The 25,938-nt window shown below is 36.4% G+C and overlaps 1 protein-coding gene across 9 annotated transcripts in view; it reads left to right on the top strand.

Moving 5' to 3' along the window:
• CEP170 (centrosomal protein 170) overlaps window positions 1-25,694 on the top strand; it is a 98,399-nt gene extending 72,705 nt beyond the window's left edge. For 4 of the 9 annotated variants that reach the window (XM_039366456.1, XM_039366455.1, XM_039366454.1 and 1 more), the window contains 8 exons: window positions 2,319-2,369; window positions 4,487-4,721; window positions 6,911-7,088; window positions 9,534-9,701; window positions 14,984-15,072; window positions 20,993-21,086; window positions 21,563-21,614; window positions 23,547-25,694. In XM_039366456.1, the coding sequence (XP_039222390.1) occupies window positions 2,319-2,369; window positions 4,487-4,721; window positions 6,911-7,088; window positions 9,534-9,701; window positions 14,984-15,072; window positions 20,993-21,086; window positions 21,563-21,614; window positions 23,547-23,833 (1,154 nt within the window). In that variant the 3' untranslated portion in view covers window positions 23,834-25,694. The remainder of the gene's footprint in view (window positions 1-2,318; window positions 2,370-4,486; window positions 4,722-6,910; window positions 7,089-9,533; window positions 9,702-14,983; window positions 15,073-20,992; window positions 21,087-21,562; window positions 21,615-23,546) is intronic. The other 5 variants (XM_039366460.1, XM_039366457.1, XM_039366462.1 and 2 more) reach the window with 5 other exon arrangements.
• Window positions 25,695-25,938: the final 244 nt, after the last annotated feature.

The following is a 25,938-nucleotide window of genomic DNA, read 5'->3' as shown; positions in this document are numbered from 1 at the left end:
CAAGTATCTTGCAAAATTCTGCTTTTGTGCCATATGATGACTATAAAGCTTGCTTTAACTATCAACATTCTGGGTAGAATTTGAAGAGCTACAGGGATAACATTTGCATTAATGTTTTTAAGGCCACACTACCTATTCAGAATGCACCAACTGCTACTTTAAAATGTTTATGAAATCATGGAGCAGCATGTGACAAAGTTTTAGCTGTGGTAACTTGAAGAGAAAGTTTTTGTGCATGCATAGGCATATTTAAAATCTGACTGCAGGATGCAAGTTTTATTACATACTACTGAACGTGATATGGTGTAGTTTAAGCATCCTTTCAGTTAATCTGCTGTGGTTATTTATAAATCAGTTTTCATTTCTAGGATTTTCATTTGAGCTTGATAGCAGAAGTATCCGGAAACTTACACCAGTCTAGAATAAGGCTGAGCATCCACAGTGCTTTGTCTGTGGCTTCCATCAGCCCATTTGCAGTCCATCATCGTCCTAAAATTATGTTGCTGTAATACAGTAGCAAAATGGCTGACTTACATCATTTTAAAGGAAGCAATGGGAACAGTTTATCTTGAAAAACCTTCTTCTTTTCCTACCCTGAAACTCAAATCAGCCTGTGTGTGGAAATTCTCAATCATCCAGGTCATGGTTGTCCCAAAGGTTCTTTTTCCCAAAGGCAACTGGATTTTCTTGGTTTTTCTTTGAAAACATTTCGCTTCTCATCCAAGAAGCTTCTTCAGTTCAGTTCAGTTTTGGAAAAGCACTTTTGGGTCAAATCAGCCTGTTTTGTAGAGAGAGCTTCCCATTCTCTTCCATACGTAAAATCCAAACACATCAAAACTTCTCAGCTCCATTCTTCCAGTGACATCATAGCATCACAGAATAGTTTCTGGTAGCTCTTTGATACTGTATTACACCTCACAGTAAATTATAGGTAACAAATTCTAGAATTTAAAAGCAATGAAGCAACTTCTTGAATGAGTTGAAAGCCAAAGAAGATTTATTGAATAAGACTAGGCAAATAATATTTTTTAAGCACAATGTGTTAAATGAAATTGATTTATAACAAAAGATGGACTCTTAGCCCCTTCTACTGTCAGAAACCCCTTCTTCAACTGCTCATGGAATGATAGCAGGCAAGTCCCTTCAAAGCCAGTGAGTAAGCATGGTTGTCCTAGAATCAAGCTTGCATCGAGGTTCCCTCTTTAAGACAGTTTTCAAATTTTTAATGGTATACCATTACAGTTAATCTAATTAGGAATTTCTGCTACTTACATTTATTTATCACCAGTGAAAAACATTTGCCAAGCCAGTGCAGTTTTGAGAAATCATCATTCTTATTTTTTAGCTGACACTCGCTGAAGTAAGTTTGTGGGATAAACTTATTCAGTTTAAATTTCTTTTATAGCAGCCATAGATATAAAATACGAAGAGACTAGTAAGAGCAAATAAGTTCCATCTTATTTATTTACTTATTTACATTGCTTTTTAATTAATAACAAAAGAAAACAAAACACAAATATAGTTGTGATGGTGAGTACATTGCAAAAGAGAAGGAAATAAAGAACACATAAAAAGTGCTTTAACAAAAGTGAAAGAAATACAACAAATATATCTCATAACAATAAACAACTACAGTTCTATATATACTTGTCTAATGCAAATATTCAAGCATGTATATATTTCTAATGCATCTATATGGCTATCTTTTTTTAACCTACTGTATTTTATATAAATAAGTCCCATATTTCATTATACTTGTCTGTATGAAGTCTGAGTGTATAGGCAATCCGCTTATAAATGGCAATTGAGTCCATTGAATAAATGGAGCTATGTGTTTCTGATGCTGCAATATCACTCCTTTAGCTATAATAAGGGCACAGAGAATCCATTTATGTTCTCCAATTGTCAAATTCCATGTATTAGGTATATAATTCAAAAGAATATTATCTTCTGAAACATTTAGTATTTGTTATACAATCATGTTTATACAATGCACTACTCTGTGCCAAAACTTGGTAAGTATGAGTACGTTTTATCTTTATACATAGGCAATACTATTTGTTAACTTTCGTTATTATTCCAAATAATTTGTTATTAAAAAATCATTTGTGATTCTCCTCGCTGCAATGTAAATTGGTACTTAGATTTTCAAATTGAATTAAATGCCAAAAATAATTTAGTGAGTTGAAATGTGTCAGTACTGCTCATATTATTTCCACATCTTCTTAAAATGGTGGAATTAACTTAATTATTACCTTTAAGACAAATGCATTAAATCCGTATGTGTCAATAACATGATAACACATTTTTGTACACAGAGATATATCATCTTCTTCCAGACCCAGATCCTGCTGTTGAAACTTACAGTGGTAGAGTACTGGACATCATGTATTTTAAAATTTTCACCCCTATTTTTTTCTCTAAATGCTCATGTTGTACAATGCTGAGTTCCAGAACTAGTTTTAAATATGTATTTTTTAAAAAAACAAATTGGAATTTTATTTTGAATAAGCCATTTGAAGGTATAGAAGAATTTTGAGTTCAAAGATATCCTTAGCCCAAGATGATTGAACTCTATTCAGAACCGTCCATGACTTCGTATTTGCAATCTGTAGAAGTATTTTTTTTCTACTTATTAAATGTAAAAAAAAAGAAAAGAATTTGATACTAAATCAGGCCTGTTAGAATTATCGTGGTAAATTTGAAAGAAAGTATGATAGTCATAAATGGCTTTCCATCCTTTAGACAGGACAATAACCTGTATTCCAAAGTCATTTAAGGATTATCTGCCTTCATTTAACAAGTCACAGTTATAGCCATTATCTAAGCCTTCAGCAAAAAAAGAACTTCGTTTCTAGAAGAGTCATCTCTGCATTTAATCAGTCTAAACAGTCACCCACTTTTCAATGCCCCACAATTCCATTTTTTCTGGCTTTATGACTATAGTAAATGATTTGTTTGATATGAACATTACTGTTTGGTTAAAAACCAGACAAGATCAGATGAGTTTATTCTCCAGGAAATTTTGAAGAAAAGATTGGATAGCCATTTGTCTGGGATGGTATAAGGATTTCTGCCTTGGGCAGGCAGTTGGACTAGAAGACCTGCAAGGTCCTTCCAGCCTCATGATTCTATGAAATTTAGGCACTTGGTAATTGTATGACTTTAAGAAATATTGCAGGTAAAGTCTAATTCACAACTTTATCAAGGGCAAGGCACAGATTCTTTCTTTCCTGATAAAATTTTCATATACACTTGGACCCCTAGTATTGGGGGGGTTGTTTTTTTCCAATGGAATTTTGTTTCCCAGGAGTGGTATCAACCATTAAAGACCTCAGCACACTGAAACCTTCATTCTTCCAATCAACACTTCCTCACCTGGCCTGGAACCCCTGCAGTTGCCATTGACTTTAACAGAGTTTTCACTCAATGGATAAAAACCATGCCTGACAACAAAGATAATTAAAATTATCTTGGTGGGTTTTTTATCTTTTTTATTTTTGGGAAATGCAGTGGTACCTTGGTACTCTACTGCTTTGAAACTCATCAAATTTGGTACCCAGTGCATTTTAAAATTATTATTTTGTCCTGGTACTCATCATTTGGTATTCAACGCACAAGCTAGAACTTGTTGACGTCAGCTGTCTTGTGACCTCACTACATTATTATGGGAAAAATATGTTTGGTACTCATCAATTTTTGTACTCATTGCTCTTCCCAGAACCAATTAACGATGAATACCAAGGCACCATTGTATTGTTATCTCTAAGAATTGATGCTTATATTATCATAAGCCTTCCTTACATGTTTTTAAAAAGGAGAAATCATTTTAGTGGGTCTCAATGTCTGTGTGGAAGTGAACATTTGAACATTTTCTTTGTTAAATTTGTCACTGTTCTTTCATAGAAAATAACAGCAGCTTTTATTGTTATTACTTCCCACCATTTTTATATATAAACAAGGCAGTGAACATACCCAATTTTCCTACCTGTTTTCCTCACAACTAAGTGAACTCAAAGTGTGTCCTTATAATAGTTAGTCAATATCTCCTAGTATTTTCTAACTGCATTTCAAATGACACAAATTATAGTTTTTCTTCTCTAAATCATCACATTAATAGTGCTTATGTTTCCATGTGTTGTCAAATATGCAGTTACACATTTTTTTGAAATTGGGGTGATTTGAAAAAAAAAAGCATACAGATTCACGGTATTGGCTTATTATTTTAGACTAATATTAATATTCTGTCTTATTAACTCAACATTGTACACAGAGTATTCTGTTTCACATTTTGTCAATTAGTGTTTATTATTTAACAAAATTCTATTTTTTTTTTTTTTTAGTTTCAAATTAGTAAGCACTTTAATGAGGCCTTTGGGGTTTGGTATTAAGCAACTTTGGTATGCTATCATGTTGTTAAAGTCATACTTGAATTATCTGCAATAAATACAACAATAATTCTTTTTCAATAATTAAACTAATTTAGTAAATTCAAGATGGAGGCGCTTTCCTACTGATTATGCTTCCACCTCAGAAGATGAATTTGGATCAAACCGTAATTCTCCTAAACATGCCCGTCTACGTACTTCTCCAGCCCTGAAAACTACTCGAGTGCAGAACATTGGAACACCAGTACAGAGTAGCAATACCTTCAAGCATAGGATAAAAGAACAGGAGGACTACATTCGTGATTGGACTGCTCATCGAGAAGAAATAGCAAGGTTGGCTTTCCAAGAAATAACAACTCTCTGAAAAGCAGAAGACATTAATTATAGCCTCTCTTTCACTCATAATTTTGGCACCATCAGAAGGTCCAACAGTGTCTGCAGCAAACCACAGTGATGCCAAAAAATGGCAACATGCAGTGAGGTTATCATGCAAATACTTGCTTATATCTTAACATCTAATGCAAGTACATAAGTTGTGGCATTTACATGACATCACTGTGAACAAGCTGCTGTCCTCCCCATCCTCCACAGCCCTCCTATGAGGAGTAATGCGGAAAACTTTCAATTTAGTTACATGAAAAGATAATTATGTAACTAGTCTGTGGTGCAACTTCATGGCATGGATTGCTATAAGATCTGGCTTTGAATGGTTTTCTGAGGATTTCCTCCTCAAAACTGGAATAGGACCAGATGAAAAGTAAATATGACTTCCTTGAAAAGTAACTGAAATTATTCATACTTAATTAGACAGTCAGTTTACAAGCATTGCATGGGTACATCAGCAAAATGATAGTGACTACAAAGGACAGTGGCTGGGCTTCCTATCTCCCAAGTAAACAACCCTTAACTTCCAGTGCCTCTTTTGCAGCCTTGATAAAACAAACTTTGAAGGAAGGTTTTTTTTACTGTCTGATTAAAGATCTTTTTTTTAAAAAAATCACTAATTAATGTATGCTTTAGGACAGGGGTAGTCAACCTTGGCTCTTTTATGACTCATGGACTTCAATTCCCAGAATTCCTGAGCCAGCATAACTGGGAGTTGAAGTCCACGAGTCATAAAAGAGCCAAGATTGACTACCCCTGCTTTAGGACATGGGTGTCAAACTTGCCGCGTCATGTGACGTGTTGCAACGTATTGCGACTTTTTTCACATTGCCGGAGCTGGGGATGGGCGCAGCCTCCTCATGATGCAACCGGCCCGTGGGCTGGCAGTTTGACACCCCTGCTTTAAGACATCCATTTCATCCTTTAGAAAACCATAAGCTTTGGGGGGAAATTATAAAGCAAAATAGATGCCTTAGCCGGCTCCTTAACCTTCTCCCCTGCTTTAAAAATTGACCACGAACACTGGTGACACGATGATGTTCCTTGCCTTGCTTTCTGCACCTCCTAAAGAAAGTCTGAGACACTCAGAACAAAAATGTTTCTCAACTCTGGATTAGATGAGTGGCACGTTGTGTGTGAATAACTTTGTGTAGTATTTGGAAATTCAATTGAGAATGGCTTCCTTAACCTGAAGTAGAATGCAATATCTTTGCATAACAATACAAATAGTTGTTAGATCAGTCAATGCATCGCATGTTTTCTATTCCCAACCAAACTTTATTCATTAAAATGTGTATTAATTAGTTCTAATTTGATGTGTTAGTTTAAATCTTAAAATACTGTTTTCATAAATGTCAGAAAACAGACCATTTTCTAGACTTCCTGAAAGCTTTGTGTATTTATGGACACTTGTAACAGGAACAAAGCAGCAAAATACCCATATTCTGGCCATACTCAGAAAAGCACAGTATTATTTAACATCTCCAGATTGAACCTTTGTGAAATCCAGTTTTTAAAACATAAAATAGTTTACACAGAATACATATACATACAAAATTAAACCATGTCATTTTTTCCCCCAAGTCCATGTTTTATTAACTATTTAATAAAGACAGACAGGTTGACCATGTGAGACAAGGGACTTTTAGACATTGATAAATTTAAGGAGAGGGAAACAAAGGAAGGAGGGGGTCTAATAATAGATGAGCAAAGTTAACAATGCTATTGTGAATGGGCTCTGAGCAGGAAAAGCACAGGCACAGAGCCCTCAATTGTACCGAGATATGAGATATTGGATTTCAGTTCTTCCTAGTAAAAGAATCTAATTAAAAACCCTGGTTAATAAGGTGAGAAAATACAGGATAGTGGTGATTGAAATGTACATGCACACGCATTTGCAAATGTAAAGCAGTATAATGGATTCTGGCTCAAAAATGGTTGAGGTGGATTTATATAATGATGGTAGAAGAAAGGTAATGTTTTCACGGAGCCCTATTAAATTGCAACTAATTTTGTGGAATTATTAGAAAAGGGAAAACTAAGAAAATGCTTTATGTTTCCAGCTGTCTCAACTAGAAGCTCTGATATTGATCAGTTCCCCTACTTTGTGCTGCTAATGATACTTTAATCATCAACAGGATCAGTCAAGATTTGGCTCTCATTGCCCGGGAAATCAATGATGTAGCAGGAGAGATCGATTCAGTGACTTCATCAGGCACTGCTCCTAGTACCACAGTAAGCACTGCTGCCACCACCCCTGGCTCTGCCATAGACACTAGAGAAGAGGTAGGAGATCTTCATGGAGAAATGCATAAGGTTCTTTCTTTTCTTTATTTCTTTTGTTTTGCTCTTTTGACATGCTTTTGATTACTCCACTCTTGTGTGCACGAATCTCAGCATTCTCTTTCTTTAATTTTAAAGTTAGATGGGCAATGATCGAAAATTAATTCCAGTAGTTAATGGGCAGATCTCTTCATATGGTCAATGTAGAAAGCAGTTGTGTTTTGAACACACGTCCGTATGATTTTTTTTGTAACAGCATACCCTGTATTTTTTTTTCATCCAAAGGCACAGATACAAATCAGCTGTGCCTACGTATTCCCTAGTGAAAAAGAACCCTTAAGTATATGTCAATGCCAGATATTTACAAAATGTTATATGTGAAATAAATAAATTTATGCATGATCAGTGGTCTTAAAATGGCTTTGCATTTAATTAATCTTTGCTTTTGAGTAGTCTATAATCAGCCAGTAAATTAAATCTCTCTCAATTCATAATAAACAATAGATCTAAATTGACATACCTTTAGAATCAGCAAGTAAATTAAACCCCTTTCAGTACATAATAATCTAAACAGACATACCTTCATAGCCATAAAATTGTGCTGTAATGGTTAAAGTGCTAGAATAGGACTAGGAAAACCCAGACTAAAGTTTATGCTTAGCCATGGAAACTCACTTTGGCCTATTCAGTATGTCTCATGCCAACCTACCTCAGACTTATAAAATGAAGGATGATCCCTATGTAAGCTCTGGGATGGAAGGAAATATTACTCTAACAAAATAGCACAAATAATAACATCTAAAATTCAAGTTTTGGCTTTCCCTGATCTTCTACTTCTATATGCTATCTTTCATTCTCATATCACTGTTGCAAACTTCAACAAGTGATTAAAATTACGTAAATTAGGTTAAATTTATAACTTTATAACTAGGTTGTTTCTGAATTAATTTGTTTTGTTTTCAGAGTTGGCAGTTTGCTTGGTATAAGTAGTTTTAAAAGGTGGACAATAGTAAACACTATGTTTTCTAGGTAGTTTCTCATAAATGATATAATCATTCTTCCATATAGTTGATTCAGTTCATCTTTTAATAAAATATCAAAGAGAATTTCTCAATATTGGTTGCATTAACTAAGTTATAATAACACCAGCTACATTTACACTGAAAATTAATTCTTGAATATGAGAGGGTTGTTGTTGTTTTTTTCATTTTAAGAGAGGAAGAAAATTTTCTTAAAAAATAACTGAAGCTATTGTTGTCAAACTTGCTTTGGCAGTACTATTAGAGGGCCCAACAGTGACATGTACAACCAAATCATACTTCTCATTTTCAAATTTTGTATATATCTTAACTGTGGTTGAGAAAATGTCCATATTCTGATTCCAAAATATACTCCTCCATCACCTCCGAGGTTAATGTGTCTCTTCCCTGAGGTTAATATTTCATTACAGGAAACAATATGCAGAACTCTAGACTCAGAGAGTATCTATTCTAGACTCAGAGGTCTAATTCCAAAATGGGTCTTTTTTAGGATCAGGTTGTACCTGGAAGATTTGCTTCCAAAATAAAAGAAGAATTACTCCTAGAACGGCTGGGAACATTAGAATTTTCCAGCCCTGGAACATGGAGATTCTCTTCTTTTTGCTTAACTTATCTCATAAGGTTTTATCATTTAAATAGGCTACTCTCTATATACAGTGAATAAATAGACACAGCAAGGGGACACTTCAGAATTTTGTGTCACAGGCTTTAAGATGGCCATTCTTAAATAAGAGAGATTTCAGCAAAAGCACTGGCTGGAGCATATGAGTAGTCAAGTGCATTAAAGCACAGAAACATAATCTAACAGAAATAATCCTGCAATAGTGAATATTGCCAACCCTGAATATTTCTCTCGGATCAACTGTGTTGTCTCCTTTTATTTATTTCAACAGTTTGCACATGACTTAATTAACATCATGTTCTGTGTACATTTTTACAAAATGGGTATAAAAAAGACACATAACATCATTTATTTAGTGTGATTTTACTGTGGTTTGTGTTGGTTTCTTTCTCTTTTCTCTAGACATGTGTACTAAGCATCTGCTAATATAAATATGCATTTTTCTCTAAGATAGATAATGTTGATTTACATCTTTACTAAATAAATGTAAAGCCCCTTTTTATGTTAGCAGTAAACTGTAATCTATAGTATAGAATACATAAATAGTGTTATACACAGCATTGTTCAATAGTTAAATAAGAATGTATTTCTGTACCTCAAAACTAAAATAATGGGCAATCAATCTTTTGGTAAAATTAATAAAATATTTTATTTTTAGTACATAGCAAATTAAATTTTCAAATCATTTGGGTGTTTATGTCTTTCTGTAGCAAGATCATAATAAATGAGCTTCAGAATACTTCTAATCAGACGGCTTTATAAGATTAGGCTTTGTTATCAATTATATATATATATATATATGAATATATTTTTCAGCTCGTTGACCGTGTATTTGATGAAAGTCTAAACTTCAGGAAGATTCCTCCAGTAGTAAATGCTAAAACACCAGATGGAAACATTCGGCCGAATGATCCCAAACCACAGACAACAGATGTACCTGAACCCCCCACAATTACACGTCGCCGAACCTGGAGCAGAGATGAAGTAAGGATGCATATTTTATATAAAGAACTGAACAAAAATTACACAGAATTTCTTATTTTTAGCTTTCAGTGCTAAACCACATAGAGGAGGGGTCCCCAACCTATGAGCTGCAGCCCACTACTGGGCCATGGCCTACTGGCCACCAGGCTGTGGGAGAAGCTGGCCAGTGCACACACACGTGTGCGTACTCACTCACGCTAGCACCCCGGACCCGTTTGCACATGCACACACATGCGGAAATTTCCCAGCTGCTCTTTCCCTCCGCGCCGCCAGCATGGAAAGGTTAGTGATCTCTGACATAGAGCAAACTGTCATTTTTAGGTAGGACATCAGATAAGAAAATTCCATTGTGCATCTTAATGTGTTTCTTATTCCACAGGCAGCTTTAAGTTTGTTAGGGGCAGGAGGTAGGGGTTGTTGTTGTTGTTAATTGCGAAGTCGTGTCCGACCCATCGCGACCCCATGGACAATGTTCCTCCAGGTCTTCCTGTCCTCTACCATCTTCTGGAGTCCATTTAAGTTCATACCTACTGCTTCATTGACTCCATCCAGCCATCTCATTCTCTGTCGTCCCCTTCTTCTATTGCCCTCAATCTTTCCCAGCATTAGGCCCTTCTCCAGTGAGTCCTTCCTTCTCATTAGGTGGCCAAGTATTTGAGTTTCAACTTCAGGATCTGGCCTTCTAAAGAGCAGTCGGGGTTGATCTCTTCTAGGACTGACCGGTTTGAACGCCTTGCAGTCCAAGGGACTCGCAGGAGTCTTCTCCAGCACCATAGTTCAAAGGCCTCAATTCTTTGGCGCTCAGCCTTTCTTAGGGTCCAACTTTCACCGCCATACATTGCAACTGGGAAAACCATGGCCTGGACTATACGCACTTTTGTTGGCAGGGTGATGTCTCTGCTTTTTAGTATGCTGTCTAGATTTGCCATAGCTTTCCTCCCCAGGAGCAAGCGTCTTTTAATTTCTTGGCTACAGTCCCCATCTGAGGTGATCTTGGAGCCCAGGAAAATAAAATCTGTCACTACCTCCATTTCTTCCCCATCTATTTGCCAGGAATTGAGAGGGCCAGATGCCATGATTTTGGTTTTCATAATGTTGAGTTTCAAGCCAACTTTTGCACTCTCCTTCTTCACCTGCATTAAGAGGCTTTTTAGTTCCTCTTCACTTTCTGCCATTAAAGTGGTATCATCTGCATATCTTAGGTTGTTGATATTTCTCCCAGCAATCTTAATTCCAACTTTTGATTCATCTAGCCCTCTCATGATGTGCTCTGCATATAAGTTAAATAGGCAGGGCGACAGTATACAGCCTTGCCAGACTCCTTTCCCAATTTTGAACCAATCAGTGGTTCCGTGTCCAGTTCTCACTGTTGCTTCTTGACTCACATATAGGTTTTGCAAGAGACAAATAAGATGGTCTGGTACTCCCATCTCTTTAAGAACTTGCCACAATTTGTTGTGATCCATACAATCAAAGGTTTTAGCATAGTCAATGAAGCAGAAGTACCGTATTTTCTGGCGTATAAGACGACTCGGCGTATAAGACGACCCCCGATTTCAGAGACGATTTGCATGCTTTAGAAAGTCATCTTATACACCGGAAATTACAGTAGATATTTTTCTGGAACTCCCTAGTTTTCTCCATGATCCAGCATATGTTGGCAATTTGATCTCTAGTTTCTCTGCCTCTTCGAAATCCTGCCTGTACTTCTGGTAGTTCTCGGTCCACATACTGCTGGAGTCTAGCTTGTAGGATTTTAAGCATAACTTTACTAGCATGTGAAATGAGTGCAATGGTGTGATAGTTTGAACATTCTTTGGCATTGCCTTTCTTTGGAATTGGAATGTAAACTGACCTTTTCCAATCCTGTGGCCACTGTTAAGTTTTCCAAATTTGCTGGCAAATTGAGTGTAGCACTTTTACTGCATTGTCTTTTAAGATTTGGAATAGCTCAGCTGGAATGCTGTCACCTCCACTTGCTTTGTTGTTGCTCAGATTTCCTAAGGCCATTTTATTTCACATTCTAGGATGTCTGGCTCGAGGTCAGTGATCACCCCATCGTGGTTATCTGTGATGTTAAGCTCGTTCTTGTATAGTTCTTCTGTGTAGTTTTGCCACCTCTTCTTAATCTCTTCTGCCTCTGTTAGGTCCCTGCCATTTTGGTCCTTTATCATGCCCATCTTTGCATGAAACGGTCCCTTCATATCTCCAATTTTCTTGAAGAGATCTCTGGTCCTCCCTATTCTGTTTTTTTCTTCTATTTCTTTGCACTGTTCATTTAAGAAGGCATTCTTATCTCTTCTAGCTACTCTCTGGAATTCTGCATTCAATTGGGTGTATCTTTCTCTTTCTCTTTTGCCTTTCGCTTCCCTTCTTTCCTCAGCTATTTGCAAAGCTTCCTGAGACAGCCATTTTGCTTTCTTGCATTTCTTTTTCTTTGGGATGGTTTTAGTTGCTACCTCTTGTACAATGTTGCGAACTTCCATCCATAGTTCTTCATGCACTCTGTCTATCAGATCCAGTTCCTTAAATCTATTTGTCACCTCTACTGTATATTCATCAGGAATATGATTTAGTTCATACCTGAGTGGCCTAGTGTTTTTCCCTACTTTCTTCAATTTAAGCCTAAATTTTGCAACGAGAAGCTCATGATCTGAGCCACAGTCAGCTCCTGGTCTTGTTTTTATTGACTGTATAGAGCTTCTCCATCTTTGGCTGCATAGCACATAGTCAATCTGATTTCTATGTTGACCGTCTGGTGATGTCCATGTGTAGAGCCGTCTCTTGGGTTGTTGGAAAAGAGTGTTTGTTATGACCATCGTATTCTCTTGACAAAATTCTATTAGCCTGTGCCCTGCTTCATTTTGTACTCCAAGGCTAAACTTGCCTGTTATTCCGGTTATCTTTTGGCTTCCTACCTTAGCATTCCAATCCCCCCTGATGATAAGGACATCATTTTTTGGTGTTAATTCTATAAGGTGCTGTAGGGCTTCATAGAACCGGTCAATTTCATCCTCTTCAGCACCAGTGGTTGGGGCATAGATTTGGATTATTGTGATATTGAATGGTTTGCCTTGGATTCGAACTGAGATCATTCTGTCATTTTGGGGATTGTATCCCAGTATTGTTTTTCCTATTCTTTTATTGATTATGAAGGCTACTCCATTTCTTCTGAGATATTCTTGCCCGCAGTAGTATACCTGATGGTCATCTGAGTTAAATTCACCCATTCCTGTCCATTTTAGTTTGCTGATTCCTAAGATATCGATGTTCAGTCTTGTCATCTCTTGTTTGAATACATTTAGCTTGCCTTGATTCATGGATCTTACATTTCAGGTTCCTATGGAGAAAAGATCTTTACAGCATCGGATTTTCCTTTCACCAGCAGATATATCCACAGCTGAGCATCCTTTCGGCTTTGGCCCAGTCGCTTCATTCTTTCTGGTGCTACTAGTACTAGCCCTCTGCTCTTCCCCAGTAGCATATTGGACACCTTCCGACCTGAGGGGCTCATCTTCCAGCGTCATACCTTTTTGCCTTTTGTTACTGTCCATGGGGTTTTCATGGCAAAGATACTGGAGTGGGTTGCCGTTTCCTTCTCCAGTGGATCAGATTTTGTCAGAACTCTCTGCTATGACCTGTCCGTCTTGGGTGGCCCTGCACCGCATAGCTCATAGCTTCATTGAGTTACACAAGCCCCTTCGCCACGACAAGGCAGTAATCCATGAAGGAGAGGTAGGGGTTAGCAAAGGCAAAATGCTGAAGAGGAATTCTCATGTCTTCTGGTGGACAGAAAAGGACAAAGGGGAGGAAGAAACCCAAAATAAGATGTCTTAAATACTGAAAAGCCATAGTTTTATCATTATGCCTGAGCTAGATATTGTGGAATGAAGTGTATTTATTTATTTATCAGATTTATAAAAATCACAGCCTTTATATAATTGGAACTAAATGTACCGATTCCTTATTATATTTGAAAAACTAGGCTCCTATATTTTACCCTTAACCATGCTATTGAAATGCACTGACATTACATCTTAAAATTCTTCACTAAATTGTATCTAATTTAACATAATTGTATTACATTGTATTGTATTATCTGATAAAAAGTTTTAAATAGGGTGCAGTTAAAATCTGAAATAATTCCATTTCATCAGGCATGTGTTTGCTTCTACACTTTACATTGCATTGATGGTTGCTCACATTAGAGAATACAGGTAGTCCTTAAGTTACAACCACAAATGAGCTCAAAATCTCTGTTGCTAAGCAAGACAGTTAAGTGAGTTTTGCCCCATTTTACAACCTTTCTTGCCACAGTTGTTAAGTGAATCACTGCAGTTGTTAAGTTAGTAACACAGTTGTTAAGTGAATCTGGCTCCCCTATTGACTTTGCTTGTCAGAAGGTCACAAGAGGTGATCACATGATTCCAGGACACTCCAACCGTCATAAATACATGCCATTTGCCAAGCGTCTGAATTTTGAACATGTGACCACGAAATGTGCAATGGTCGTAAGTGTAGAAAACAGCCATAAATCACTTTTTCAGGGCCGTTGTAATTTTGAACAGTCACTAAACAAATGGTTGTAAGTCAAGGACTACCTGTATAGTTCTTCCATATTTAGAGCCACTGGGTTCTTTGCTGCTTAATTAAGTATGTTTATTTCTGTAACTCACTGAGCAGATTCCTTCTTAAATTATAGTTACATTTTCTTGTATTGTAAATTCTCTGTCCCCAAACTTTACAAACTAATATAATCCAATAGTATTAGCAATAAATATATACAATAATAATGAAACTCTTCGCCATTTCACTATAGTAGCTTGAAGTTATTTTACATTAGGCATGTGCAAAATCATTCTGTATTCTGCAAACATTCCACAGAATTCCAGAACATTCCACTCCTCCTTCAAATCACTCTGTGATGGGATAGATCCAGAAGCTAATACTATGAATACTCCAGAAGCAGTTTGGAGCATGTTAGATGTGGTATTCTGAGTTAAATAGGCCTGTATAAGACCTGGACTATTTGAAGAATAATCTTTCTACTTCCAAATGAAATCATAGAGTGGAAGAAGGTTTAAATATATATTTTAGACATCAATTTAATACTGTCTAAGTCAAAGATCATCGTGGTCTCACATTCCATTTAAGTGAAATTATATGACAGAAATGACTTTGAGCACAATGTGAAAAAGTGAATTAGGATACTTGGTTTTGCTTTTTGTAAGAATAAAATCTCTGTTACATCAATTTAAAATTTCATTTTCAAAAATTTTCAGGTTATGGGAGATACTTTGCTGTTGTCCTCAGTCTTCCAGTTTTCTCGGAAGATTCGGCAATCTATAGATAAAACAGCTGGTAAAATAAGGTACCCTATTTTCTTTAGCCAAAATATTTCTTGCAAAAACGGCTGTTAAAATTTTGATATTTACCTTGGCTGTGCAAATACTTTGAAAGAGCTGTAGAATATATTGCATTACTTGGTATACTGTTAAAACACTTCTCCTATGTAGAGACCAATACCTGAATTTTAAGAATAATTTAACTTTTATTATTATGTAATATTTTTGATGTTATAACAAGTACATTTGTTATGTACATAGCTGTAATATATACAGACTTAAGACTTAAAATATAGTATTTGATATTCTTATTTTCTGGCTTACAATTGAGTTGAAGAATACTGTTGATTAAGAAACAAAAGGAGGAAAAGAAATAATGTATCCTTCATACATTACACACATTTTAATTATATATGTTATTTCCACTACGGCGTTGATAATTTCTTTCCTATAAACCATACAGAACTGAAGTTATTGAATCTTACTTTTAGTTATCTTACCATTTACCTTAATTTTGTTAGCAATATAAAGAATATGTCTATTGCAGTTTTCAATCTCTGCTTTTACTATTGGGAGATAATTTTTCTCCTTAGCCATTTTTACCCAACATACAGTATGCTTTTCTCTTCTCAGGTTTTTTTAGCTACTCCTCCCACATTTTTGAAATAACAGTTTTTTTCTGCATATCATAACTATTTCTTCATAAAAGTATTCTTTTGTAACTTGTCTATCCAGTAATTTATTTGACTAAAAATACTTTTTCCTAAAAATAGAAAAATGGTTACTCTTTCAAAATGCAATATCTCATGACCCTAAAAGATAGAACATGTATAAAATGTTCATATTACTGGCATGGGACTGAGACCAAGAAAACATAATTAGGTTTTAAATCATTCTGGATCTTAATAGATTAGTTTAGACAAGAATTAAGAACAAATTTATGGTAGGTCTGCAGATAATATTTTACTTTTTAAACACATTAGTCTTATCCAATTTCTGTATTTCATCCGTGTATCAGATGGATGAGATAAAAGAGTTAGAATATTATTGTATTTTGAATGTTATTTAAAAGCTTTCATTCTGTAAGTGGTTTTGTTGTGTTTTCTGTTTTATAGTATAATATACTATATATGATTTTTACTTTTTTTTATTCTAAGTGTGTAGTCATGAAAAACTGAGAATAGCAACCATTGTGGACCATTACATATAAATAACAATTCAAAGTAAATTGCTAATTATGAGCACAGAGCTTGATTATTCCTAGCACGTAAGTTAGAATAAGTGATGAACCTTGTACAGACTTCGGATATAATTTAAAATGTTTGTTGTTTTTTTCTGGACTTTTAATTATTTTTGTTTGTTTGTGATATGCTTATCGTTGTTGTCATGGTTCCGACAGATGAAACTCTTCAAAAGAATTTTGAGGCATTGTTTACCTTAGAGAATATTTTATTCGAGAAACAAAGTATCGGCACTACATAGTTGGAACCAGAAACTAAATTCCCCTCCCCTGGATACAAAGTAACAAAGTGCAATTCCCTCCCCCAATAAACAGTCATAAACCACATTCCCCAATTAGCTTGAAGCGTGGGCTTTCTCCCCAGCTCTCCAGCCTGCCAAGACACAATCAGTTCTGGGCCCAATGTCTTTGGGTTCCCACGATTAAGTTATTATTGTTATGACTAGCTGGACTCTAATCCCTATTCCCCCTCCCAACAGCAACTAATTCTAAAAGCAATAGAGAAAATGGCTACATTTCCATCTGTTCTCAAAGCAAGAACATCCGATGTTAGCAGCATTGACAATTGTATTTTGTAAGTTGTCCAGAGTCATAACATATTGGGGCAGCTCATAAATTTCATAAATAAATAAGCATGAAAATCTAGAATTCCTGCAATTTTGCAGATTTTTCCTGAATGCGCAGGTATTAAAAGAATTAGCAATATTTTCCAGAGACAATGGAATAGCTACTTTCCCCATATATTTACTCTTCCCATACAACTATATGGGTAAAATTAAACTTGTATACCACACAACTCTTTGGGGAAGTCACAACAAACAAGGAATTAGAGCATTAGCTTGTCCTTCAAGTACAGCCTACAGAGGTAAGCCATTAGGTATGACTAAATCTAAGTATTCGTATACTTAGATTTGTTCTTCACAGAATCATCAATGTAAAGCTGTTCATCTCTGAAATAACTTTTTTTTTTCACTGTTGTCTAGTTGACATGGGAAATGAAAGCCTGGAGTTGCATTTTAACTCTAATAAATACATATAGTTGTGGCAATAATTAACCTATTCAGTGATTCAGTTGTTAGAGACTGATTCTGTTTACACACAATGCTGTCCGATAAATGGAGATTTACTAATTTAGGAATAATCTATATGCCAGAAGAGAACTTCTTTCAAATTATACAAAACCTCCTTGATATTGTCAAGTTCCCTACAAACCAGATATCAAAACTTCTGTTTGCATACTTATGTCGCAGACTTACCTGCCACAATAGCAATTTTTGATACCAAATGGTAAAATAGGGGTAATCGCTTCTACTTACATGAAGTTTATATAGTTGCAGTTGTAACCATTTAAAAACATCGAATGTAGAATTGAATTTAATTCATTAACTTGTAGAAGAGAGTATGTTTTCAGCAAATTAGCTTTCATCTGAGGAAATGTGTAAATTGAAATTGATATTTTGAGGTTTGTAAGAAAGCATTGGTTTATTGCATTAATATGCAAGTACCTGGGCTTCTGAAAATAAGCAGACATTCAGAGACTGCCATAAGTCAACCGAGGGATGATTTTTCTGTAACAGATCCAAGAGAAGAAAATTTTACTTTGCCTTTCAAATATATTATAAGGGCAGATATAAGATATTATAAGGATAAAAAGGTGCAGCCCCTTCCCCCCAGTAAATCAGTGAAAATTGAGCTATTTTCAAAACCCTTTCAATAACATCCTGTGCACCTCTTGTTCTTTGTCTCAGTTTTCTCTCCTATTTTTATTTTTGTGATAAAGGCAAAAATTGGAAAATGAAAAGATCTGCAAGAATTTAAAAGATATTGAAATGAATGCCCAGAAAGCTTTTTTTGAGGAGACTATTGCAAAACTAGGTCACCAGCACTGCAAAATTCTCCCAGTTTTAATAAACTGAGAAGGATGAAACATGTGCATACATGAAATAGGAAAGAAGAAACAAACACAAATAGAAAATCATTTTAGTAAGGCTATGCTGATCTTTGAAGGAGCATTTCAATTTTACAGAGTTTCAGTTAAAATGACTTTTTTGAACAAACCCAATGATGTGGCCTATGACTTCCAATTGTTGGAATGGAGTATGCCCCTTTTGCATTAGTCAGCATCAAGGGCTATGCATAACTGTGCGCTATTACTGAAATGGAGGGGGCCTATAGAGGCCGCTCAGCTAAACCTCAGCATGCCATCAAGAGGTTCACCTTTGGGTAGTGACAGACTTCAAGATAAATTACAGCCAAACCATATCTTTTAGATGGGGAGGTACTGGGAAGGCTAGGAAAAAGAGGTGCAAAGGTAGATGCGAGGGAAAATTTGCAGATCCTAGGCAAATGCCTCTATGGTTATAGGTTCCATCCGTATATCTAGGAGAAGCCATGAATACAGGAGGAACCCCAAGTTGCAAATCTGCTCATTCTGGGGGTAATATTGCTTGCTCAAGAGATATAAGTGGAGATAACAAGAGCCTTGCTACGTAAACAGCACTCCATCTTAATTGAGTTCAGCTTCTGCCTGTTTTATGATTGCTACATTCTATAACACATGTCAAACACAAGGCCCTGGGGCCGGATGCGGCCCGCAAAGTGGTTTCACGTGGCCTGTGAAGCCATCCTGGAAACAGTGAGGGAACGGTCCCCACTGCCTTGGCCCTGGCCCAGGCCAGCTGGGAGCCAATTTTGTGGTGGCCATCTATGCTGAGATGTATTCAGTCTTAGCTCCACAAGGCCGTCTGGAAACAGTGAGGAACCAGCCCCTGCCGCGTCGGCCTCACCCCCTGGGTGCATGCTGAGGAGGTGTCACCCTTTGTGAGGAATGAAGAAATGCACCATCACTTGGAAGTGGCCAGCAAATGGCCCTCACCTACTTCACATATCTAGCTTGATGAGCTCTGAGGGAGGGGTTTCGGCAGGCAGCGGGGCGCTCTCCTCACAGTGAGGCTCCTCCAGTGGACCATGTCTTGGCACTTGCCCTGGTCCCACCCCCTTCTCCCAGAGACCCTCAGATCTGTCCCACTCCTGCCCAGGCCCCCACAGGCACCCTTGATGTGAATGATGTAGAGCTGGCCATGCCCACCCAGTAGGCTGCACCCACCCTGGTCACACCCACCCGGCCCCCCAAGGGCAACTGCAATGCTGATGCGGCCCTCAATGAAATTGAGTTTGACACCACCAACTGAAATCAACCACCATGAAAGGAGTAGAATCCCTGAAGGACAGTGCTCCCAAAGCTCAATTTTCATAGATACTCAAAAAAGGATACCATGATTGTCGAGGGTACTGAATGCTGCTGTGAGACTCAGAAGGACCAGAAGGGGTACAGTAAACGCTTCTATGTTCTGACAAACTAGCACAATCAGTGGTGCTTCTGTTCCATGTGCAACGTGAATTCAATGGCATTGTCCTATCAGCTTCAGTTTTATCCCACTACAGTTCAACACTTTCGGTTTGGCACAAAGTATTGCTCCCAGACTGTTTGGTCTCATTGATCATTATCTGTTTTGATTCTCCCAGGATTGTGACCAATGCTCAGCCTCAATATTAGAGGTGTTTGTCAAAGGTGCTCTTTTTATAATAAGGACATTGGATTTTAGAGTAAGTCCACAGTCTGGAAATGCATCTCAGATATCACTAGATTCACAGTTAACAGTGATGGCCTAGAACAGGGGTGTCAAACTCACAACATCACGTGACATGTCGCGACGTATCGTCTTTTTTGCCATTGCCGGTAATGTGGACGTGATTTTGCTATGATGCATCCAGCCCGCGGGCCAGCAGTTCAACACCCCTTGCCTAGAGCACATTTGCTGTATCTTGGTTAAAATGTGTACTTGCTCTTTCCTGAACCAATGAGATTTGGAAACTCATAATCATGGAAGTATTATATTCCATCTTGGCTATTACATTGTGGTTTATGTAGATTTACCATTGAATAATATCCAGAAGTTGCAGTTGGTACAAAATGCAGCATGTAACTAAAATAAGGGAACACATAATCCCTGCACTGAAAGATCTATACTCCTTTCTAATTGATCTTCAGGCATAATGTAAGATGTTGCCATTAATCTTTAAAGACCTAAAGAGCTTTGAATCTGCTTTCCCATTATAAACCTGCCCAGGCATTAAAAGCTGCAGGAGATGCTCCTTTTAAATTGTCTCCATTACCAGAAGCTCATTTTGCTGGGCCTTGGAAGAGAGCTTTCTCCTGCTCCCAAGCTATGGGTTGCATTCCCTAAGGTAATGTTTCTCAACCTTGGCAGCTTGAAGATGTGTGGACTTCAGGGAATTCTGGGAGTTGAAGTCCACACATCTTCAAGTGCCAAGGTTGAGAAACACTGACGTAAGGCAAGGGTGTCAAACGTCATGTGACATGTAGTGACCTATCGCGATTTTTTTCCATTGGCGGCAATGGGGTGGACGCGGTTTCAGCATGACGCATCCAGCCCACGGACCAGCAGTTTGACACCCCTGCCCTAAGGAGTTGCTGCCTACTCTCTTGGCATTCAGAAAATTTGGAAAGTACTTTACTTTTTTCAGGCTTTTAATAGTTAATTTTATTAGTAGTTTTAATTTATTAATTTAATTTAATGTATTAATTTAATTTAATGTTTGGTATTTTGAACACTTTTTGAAGGCAGGAAATAAATTGAATAAATAATAAGACACATTACTTTTTTTGTGCTTCTTGGATACAGAATATTATTCAAAGACAAAGACCGGAATTGGGAAGACATTGAAAAAAAACTGCGAGCTGAAAGTGATATCCCAATTGTGAAAACATCAAGCATGGTATGATTAAAATAACAGAGGCTTCTTTCAAAATGATGAGGGCTGTCAATGATTAAAGATTTAAAGAAATAGAAGTGAGACATTTTGTCATTAAAAATAAATCCACTTTAAAAAAGATGATTGTTCAGTTATTATAAAAGCCAGCGCAAAGTTAATCTCAATCTCAAAATGTTGACGTTGCGTACCAGAATTTACCTAACACTGAAGAGACTGAGAGAGCATTCAAGCCTATATCTTTGAAAATCACTACTGCCTACCATTTTGTCAAATCAAATACTAAATTGGCTTTATAAAACCAGTTGTTTGTGTGTTCCATTCAGTTAGATCAACTCTAATTAGGAAAGGGTCCTCTTTAAACCAGAAAAAAACATTTGGACTGGGCTGCATTATAAGGAGAGCAATAGGTGAGCTATTGAGATTGCTATTTTGTATTCCATCCTTGAACCTTAGTCAAAGCTACATATTTGCTCCTGCAGGAAATCTCATCAATATTGCAAGAATTGAAGAGAGTGGAGAAACAACTGCAAGGTATTTAATATTTTATCCAATAATTTCTAGAATTGTAGTTTGTAGAAAAATAAACATATAACATTTATATAGGATATGGAATAGGATTTGGGTTTCAAGGCTGTTTACTAAATCATGGGATGGAAATTAATAGTGAATAAGCTTCTGTAGGATATTATCTGTTTCTTAGACTTTTTTGCTTTAGAAATTTGTGCCCCGGAAATCATAACTTAAGGCAAAAGTTTTACACCAGGGGTCCCCAACCCCTGGTCCGTGGACCTGTACTGGGCCGCGGCATGCCAGCAACCAGGCCGCACAAACAAGTAAAGCCCCATCCACGAGATGCAGGCAGCACACGATACCACACACCTTGTGGTCTGCGGAAAAACCTTTCTCCACGGAACCGGTCCCTGGTGCCCAAAAGGTTGGGGATCTCTGTTTTACAGAGATTACAGTTGTATCCTGTTTCAAGGTCAAAAATACTAACAATAGGCTCGGAGAGGGCTGCTACAGCTTGATAGACAATCTGAATCTAAAATATAAACTTTAATCTAGTAGCAGTTCTGAGGAGGTCAATCAAGCTAGATTTTCCATAGGTTTTCGATAAGCAGAATATACAAACAAAATGGTTAATACTTATTCTTAGCAATTTTATTTATTATTTCTGTATTATTTTCTTCATGCTGCCTGAACGATACACATACCCTATAAGCCAGTGGTTCTCAACCTTTTTAATACCGCGACCCCCCAACCGGTCGTAAGTCGAGTACTACTCAACCGGTCGTAAGTCGAGGACTACTCAACTGGTGCAGCACCGTTTGCAGAATGGGACTTTTGGTGGGCTCTGCGGGGTAGAGACAGCCTGGACAATTCCTATTGGCTTTCAAAAGCCAATAGAGTAAAAGGGAGTAGCACAGCTAAGGAAAAGGGGGAAAAATGGCGGACTGCGTTGTTTGGCGACCCCCATGAAATGGTTGTTTGACCCCAAATGGGGTTCCGACCCACAGGTTGAGAACCACTGCTATAAGCCCTGCCCTTTTTAAATGTGCGACTGGACAGGGGGAACCTTAGCTTTTTTTTTTTTTAGCTTGTATTGCAAGCACATAAACAGGAATAGGCCTTCTCTGATCCATTTGTCCCTTTAAACCCATTGAACATCACTGTGGAAACCTGTGCTATTTTCTGAGTATAGGTTTTTGTATTGTTAAACTTAATTCTTAGTCTTTCATTTCAAAATGTTGGTTATTATTATTTTTATATTATCTTTGGTTCCCGCTATGACCAAGATATTGATTTGAATAGGGAACTTGAGATAGTGATATGAACCTGTTTGAGCCAGTAGGACAATCTAAAAATCTGAGGATGATTCATCTCTCTGCCTAGAGAGAAAGGTTTTGCCAATTCACAATATTAATGCTGAGGTGGACATAGGGAGGCAGAAAAAAATAGTGAAACTGGTTAGAATGCACTCTGACTATCCAGTATGCCTCCTACCCTCTCTTTTATTTTTGGACAGTAAAATACTTCCAAATAGCTGCTGGCCTGTAGCCATCCATCATTTCTATTTTCTAAGAATGATCATTGAATCTAAAAAGAGAGAACACAATGTGCTAGTTGTCTCTGCAGACCAATAAGCCTTTGGGTTTTCTTGCTTGATGAGGGTAGTGATCCAACACTGATATTTTAATCAAGATAGCTCCCACATGTTGTTTGATTTGGTATAAACACATCTCCTGTACATGTACAGTATCCCTTAGTTATTGCTTAGTAAATTTTGTTTCTTGTCTTGAACTATTAAGGTTAATGGCCCTGGATATATGATGTTTTTAAAATTTTTCCAAGAAAAAAATGAGGTGAAAAGGAAAGTATAAGACTGAGTAATATTATATTAATTTTAACTCAGTTAACTAGCAGTCGAACTGATTTCTTTCCTGCTTTTTTCTGTTTGTTCAGTGATTAATTCAATGATTGACCCTGATGGAACATTGGATGCTCTAAGCAATTTGGGATTTGCTGGTCCTGTCCAAGCAGCTCATCCTAAGCAGAAATCCATTCCTGGTTCTCAAAGTGCCCATCCACAGATACAGCCCAACTGTCTGCCAGAAGCAAGGGCTGTACGGCCAGCCACTGCCTCTACTTCAAGTGAACTTGGAACTGTTGAATCTGAGCATGATTTCAGCATACATTTCAATAGGTTCAATCCAGATGGAGAAGAAGAAGATCCAACTTTGTGCAAATGACATGAATGTTATAAGTACTTTTAGTATTGAATGTGCAAAATTCATTAAGAGTCTTAGCATTCTTTAAACAGTAAAAGAAGGTTGGTAAAACTGTTGTTGCTTTGTTATTACCAACTACTTTGTGATATTTTGGATATCACAAACCATTTGACTCATTAAGGTAAACATGGGTACCAATAAAAATGCACAGTTTGTGATCATTTTATGAGTTTCACAAGCACTTGCTTTGAATATTTTCGTCCATAGTTTATTTTGTTTAAGCTGACTTCAACCAGGCAACCATCCTTCATTTTAAAGTTCTGAGTCTCCTCTGACAAGGTGATCTTAATTAAGCCTCTTTACTTAAATTTGAATAAAATGATCATTTAAGTTTGATTCTGAATAAAGGGAGCTCATTAGGATGTTACAATTTAATATATACCACAATATAAGGAAAAGCAGACTTCAGAATAATACATTGTTGTATCCTGGAGATTGTTTAAAGGTTTACAGGGCTCAAATATTATGTTTGCACTAAGAATTTACTGAGAGTGGAGAATGAACATATCAATAGGAACTAATTACGTTACGCTGTACTTTGAAAAATGATCAAAATTGTCCTTTTTTAAAAAAAAATACCACTTTGAGAGTGGCATAAGTTAACTTTCTAGGACGATCCATTTGACATTTGAGGATCCTATTCAATATGTCTTTTTGATGTTAATGAAATTAAATGTTATATAACTTCTGTTCAATTGTTTGGAACTACAAAACCAATTTAAATATATTGCTATGTGTGTCTACTGCTTGAAATTCTTTTTTAATGCTTTGTTACCAAGATCAGACACAAAATTCATTGATCATGACTTGTGAAACTTTCTTCCAAAGTTTGGAGATAGGGTAGTGATAATCTAATCATTAGACTGACTCCAGACATACAAATTATAAATGTTTTCCTGTAGAATCTCTAGTAAATCTGTCTAATATGTTTATAAGAATTTCTGGAAGAAACTGCTAACATAGACTTTTTGCTTGTACTACTTAACAGCAAATCTATTAAAATATCACATATAAGCCTATTTATCTTTAAAACTGTCCCAATTTTAACATTTGGAAATAATAATAAAAAAAATTAACCATCTTTATTTCCAGAACACTGTAATTTCAAGAACGTCTGTTACATACAACTAATAACTGGAAATTTCTTTTGTTTTTGCATTAGTCTATATACTAAAAATAGAAATACAACTTTGAAGCTTCTATGAACTACTCTTTAATATTTCAGCAATAATCATATGTATCGGTTATTTAAAAATACTCCTTTCCTGTACAGGATTTTGGAACTGTACAGGATTTTGGAAGTCATTGCAAAGCTTTGCCAAGTAAATATACAAAAAACTTTTTTGTAGTGATATAAAGAACCCAATCATCCTGTTGTATATTGGATTACTTTTTTTGTTGTTTGTTTCAAAATTTAAAATCTGTCTCCTGTCAAACTCTGCATCCCACTCAGAGGTCAGGAAACAATTGTTTACAGACACCATAGCAGTTTAAACTGATATATGATGAAAATACATATATTGAAAATAATGATATTTTGGCCATCATTTCCTATCTTTTTAGTGCTTGGGAGAACCACAAACATACAAGTATGAGAAACTAGGAAATAGTTATAGAAAAATTAAACATTTTGACTCTTAACACAATTCTTTTTGTGTATTCTTTTCCAGGCATTTACACATTTTGTGTTCTATAATATTTGCATTTACAATTTTCTTATTTGTATGGATACATACTCCTTATTTATTTTTGTTACACTTATTATGTATGATGTTACAAGCATTTACAGCTCCACTTTTAAATAAAGTGTTTCTGGAACTTTATACAATAATCTGATAGACATGTGTGATTATCTGTGTAAACATGTGATTTAGATCAAGTTCAGTAATTATAAAATTTGTTTTAATGTATTATGCGCTTGAGAATAATTTTAATGAACTTTGTATTATAGAATAGAACAGAACAGAACAGAACAGAATAGAATAGAATAGAATAGAATAGAATAGAATAGAATAGAATAGAATAGAATAGAATAGAATACAGCTGGAAGGGACCTTGGAGGTCTT

Source organism: Crotalus tigris, unplaced genomic scaffold, assembly GCF_016545835.1.
Source record: "Crotalus tigris isolate CLP2741 ecotype Arizona unplaced genomic scaffold, ASM1654583v1 scf7180000020324.788712, whole genome shotgun sequence".
Classification (NCBI taxonomy): domain Eukaryota; kingdom Metazoa; phylum Chordata; class Lepidosauria; order Squamata; family Viperidae; genus Crotalus; species Crotalus tigris.
The sequence above is the reverse complement of the archived record's forward strand: the minus strand, read 5'-3'. Positions and strand labels throughout refer to the sequence as shown.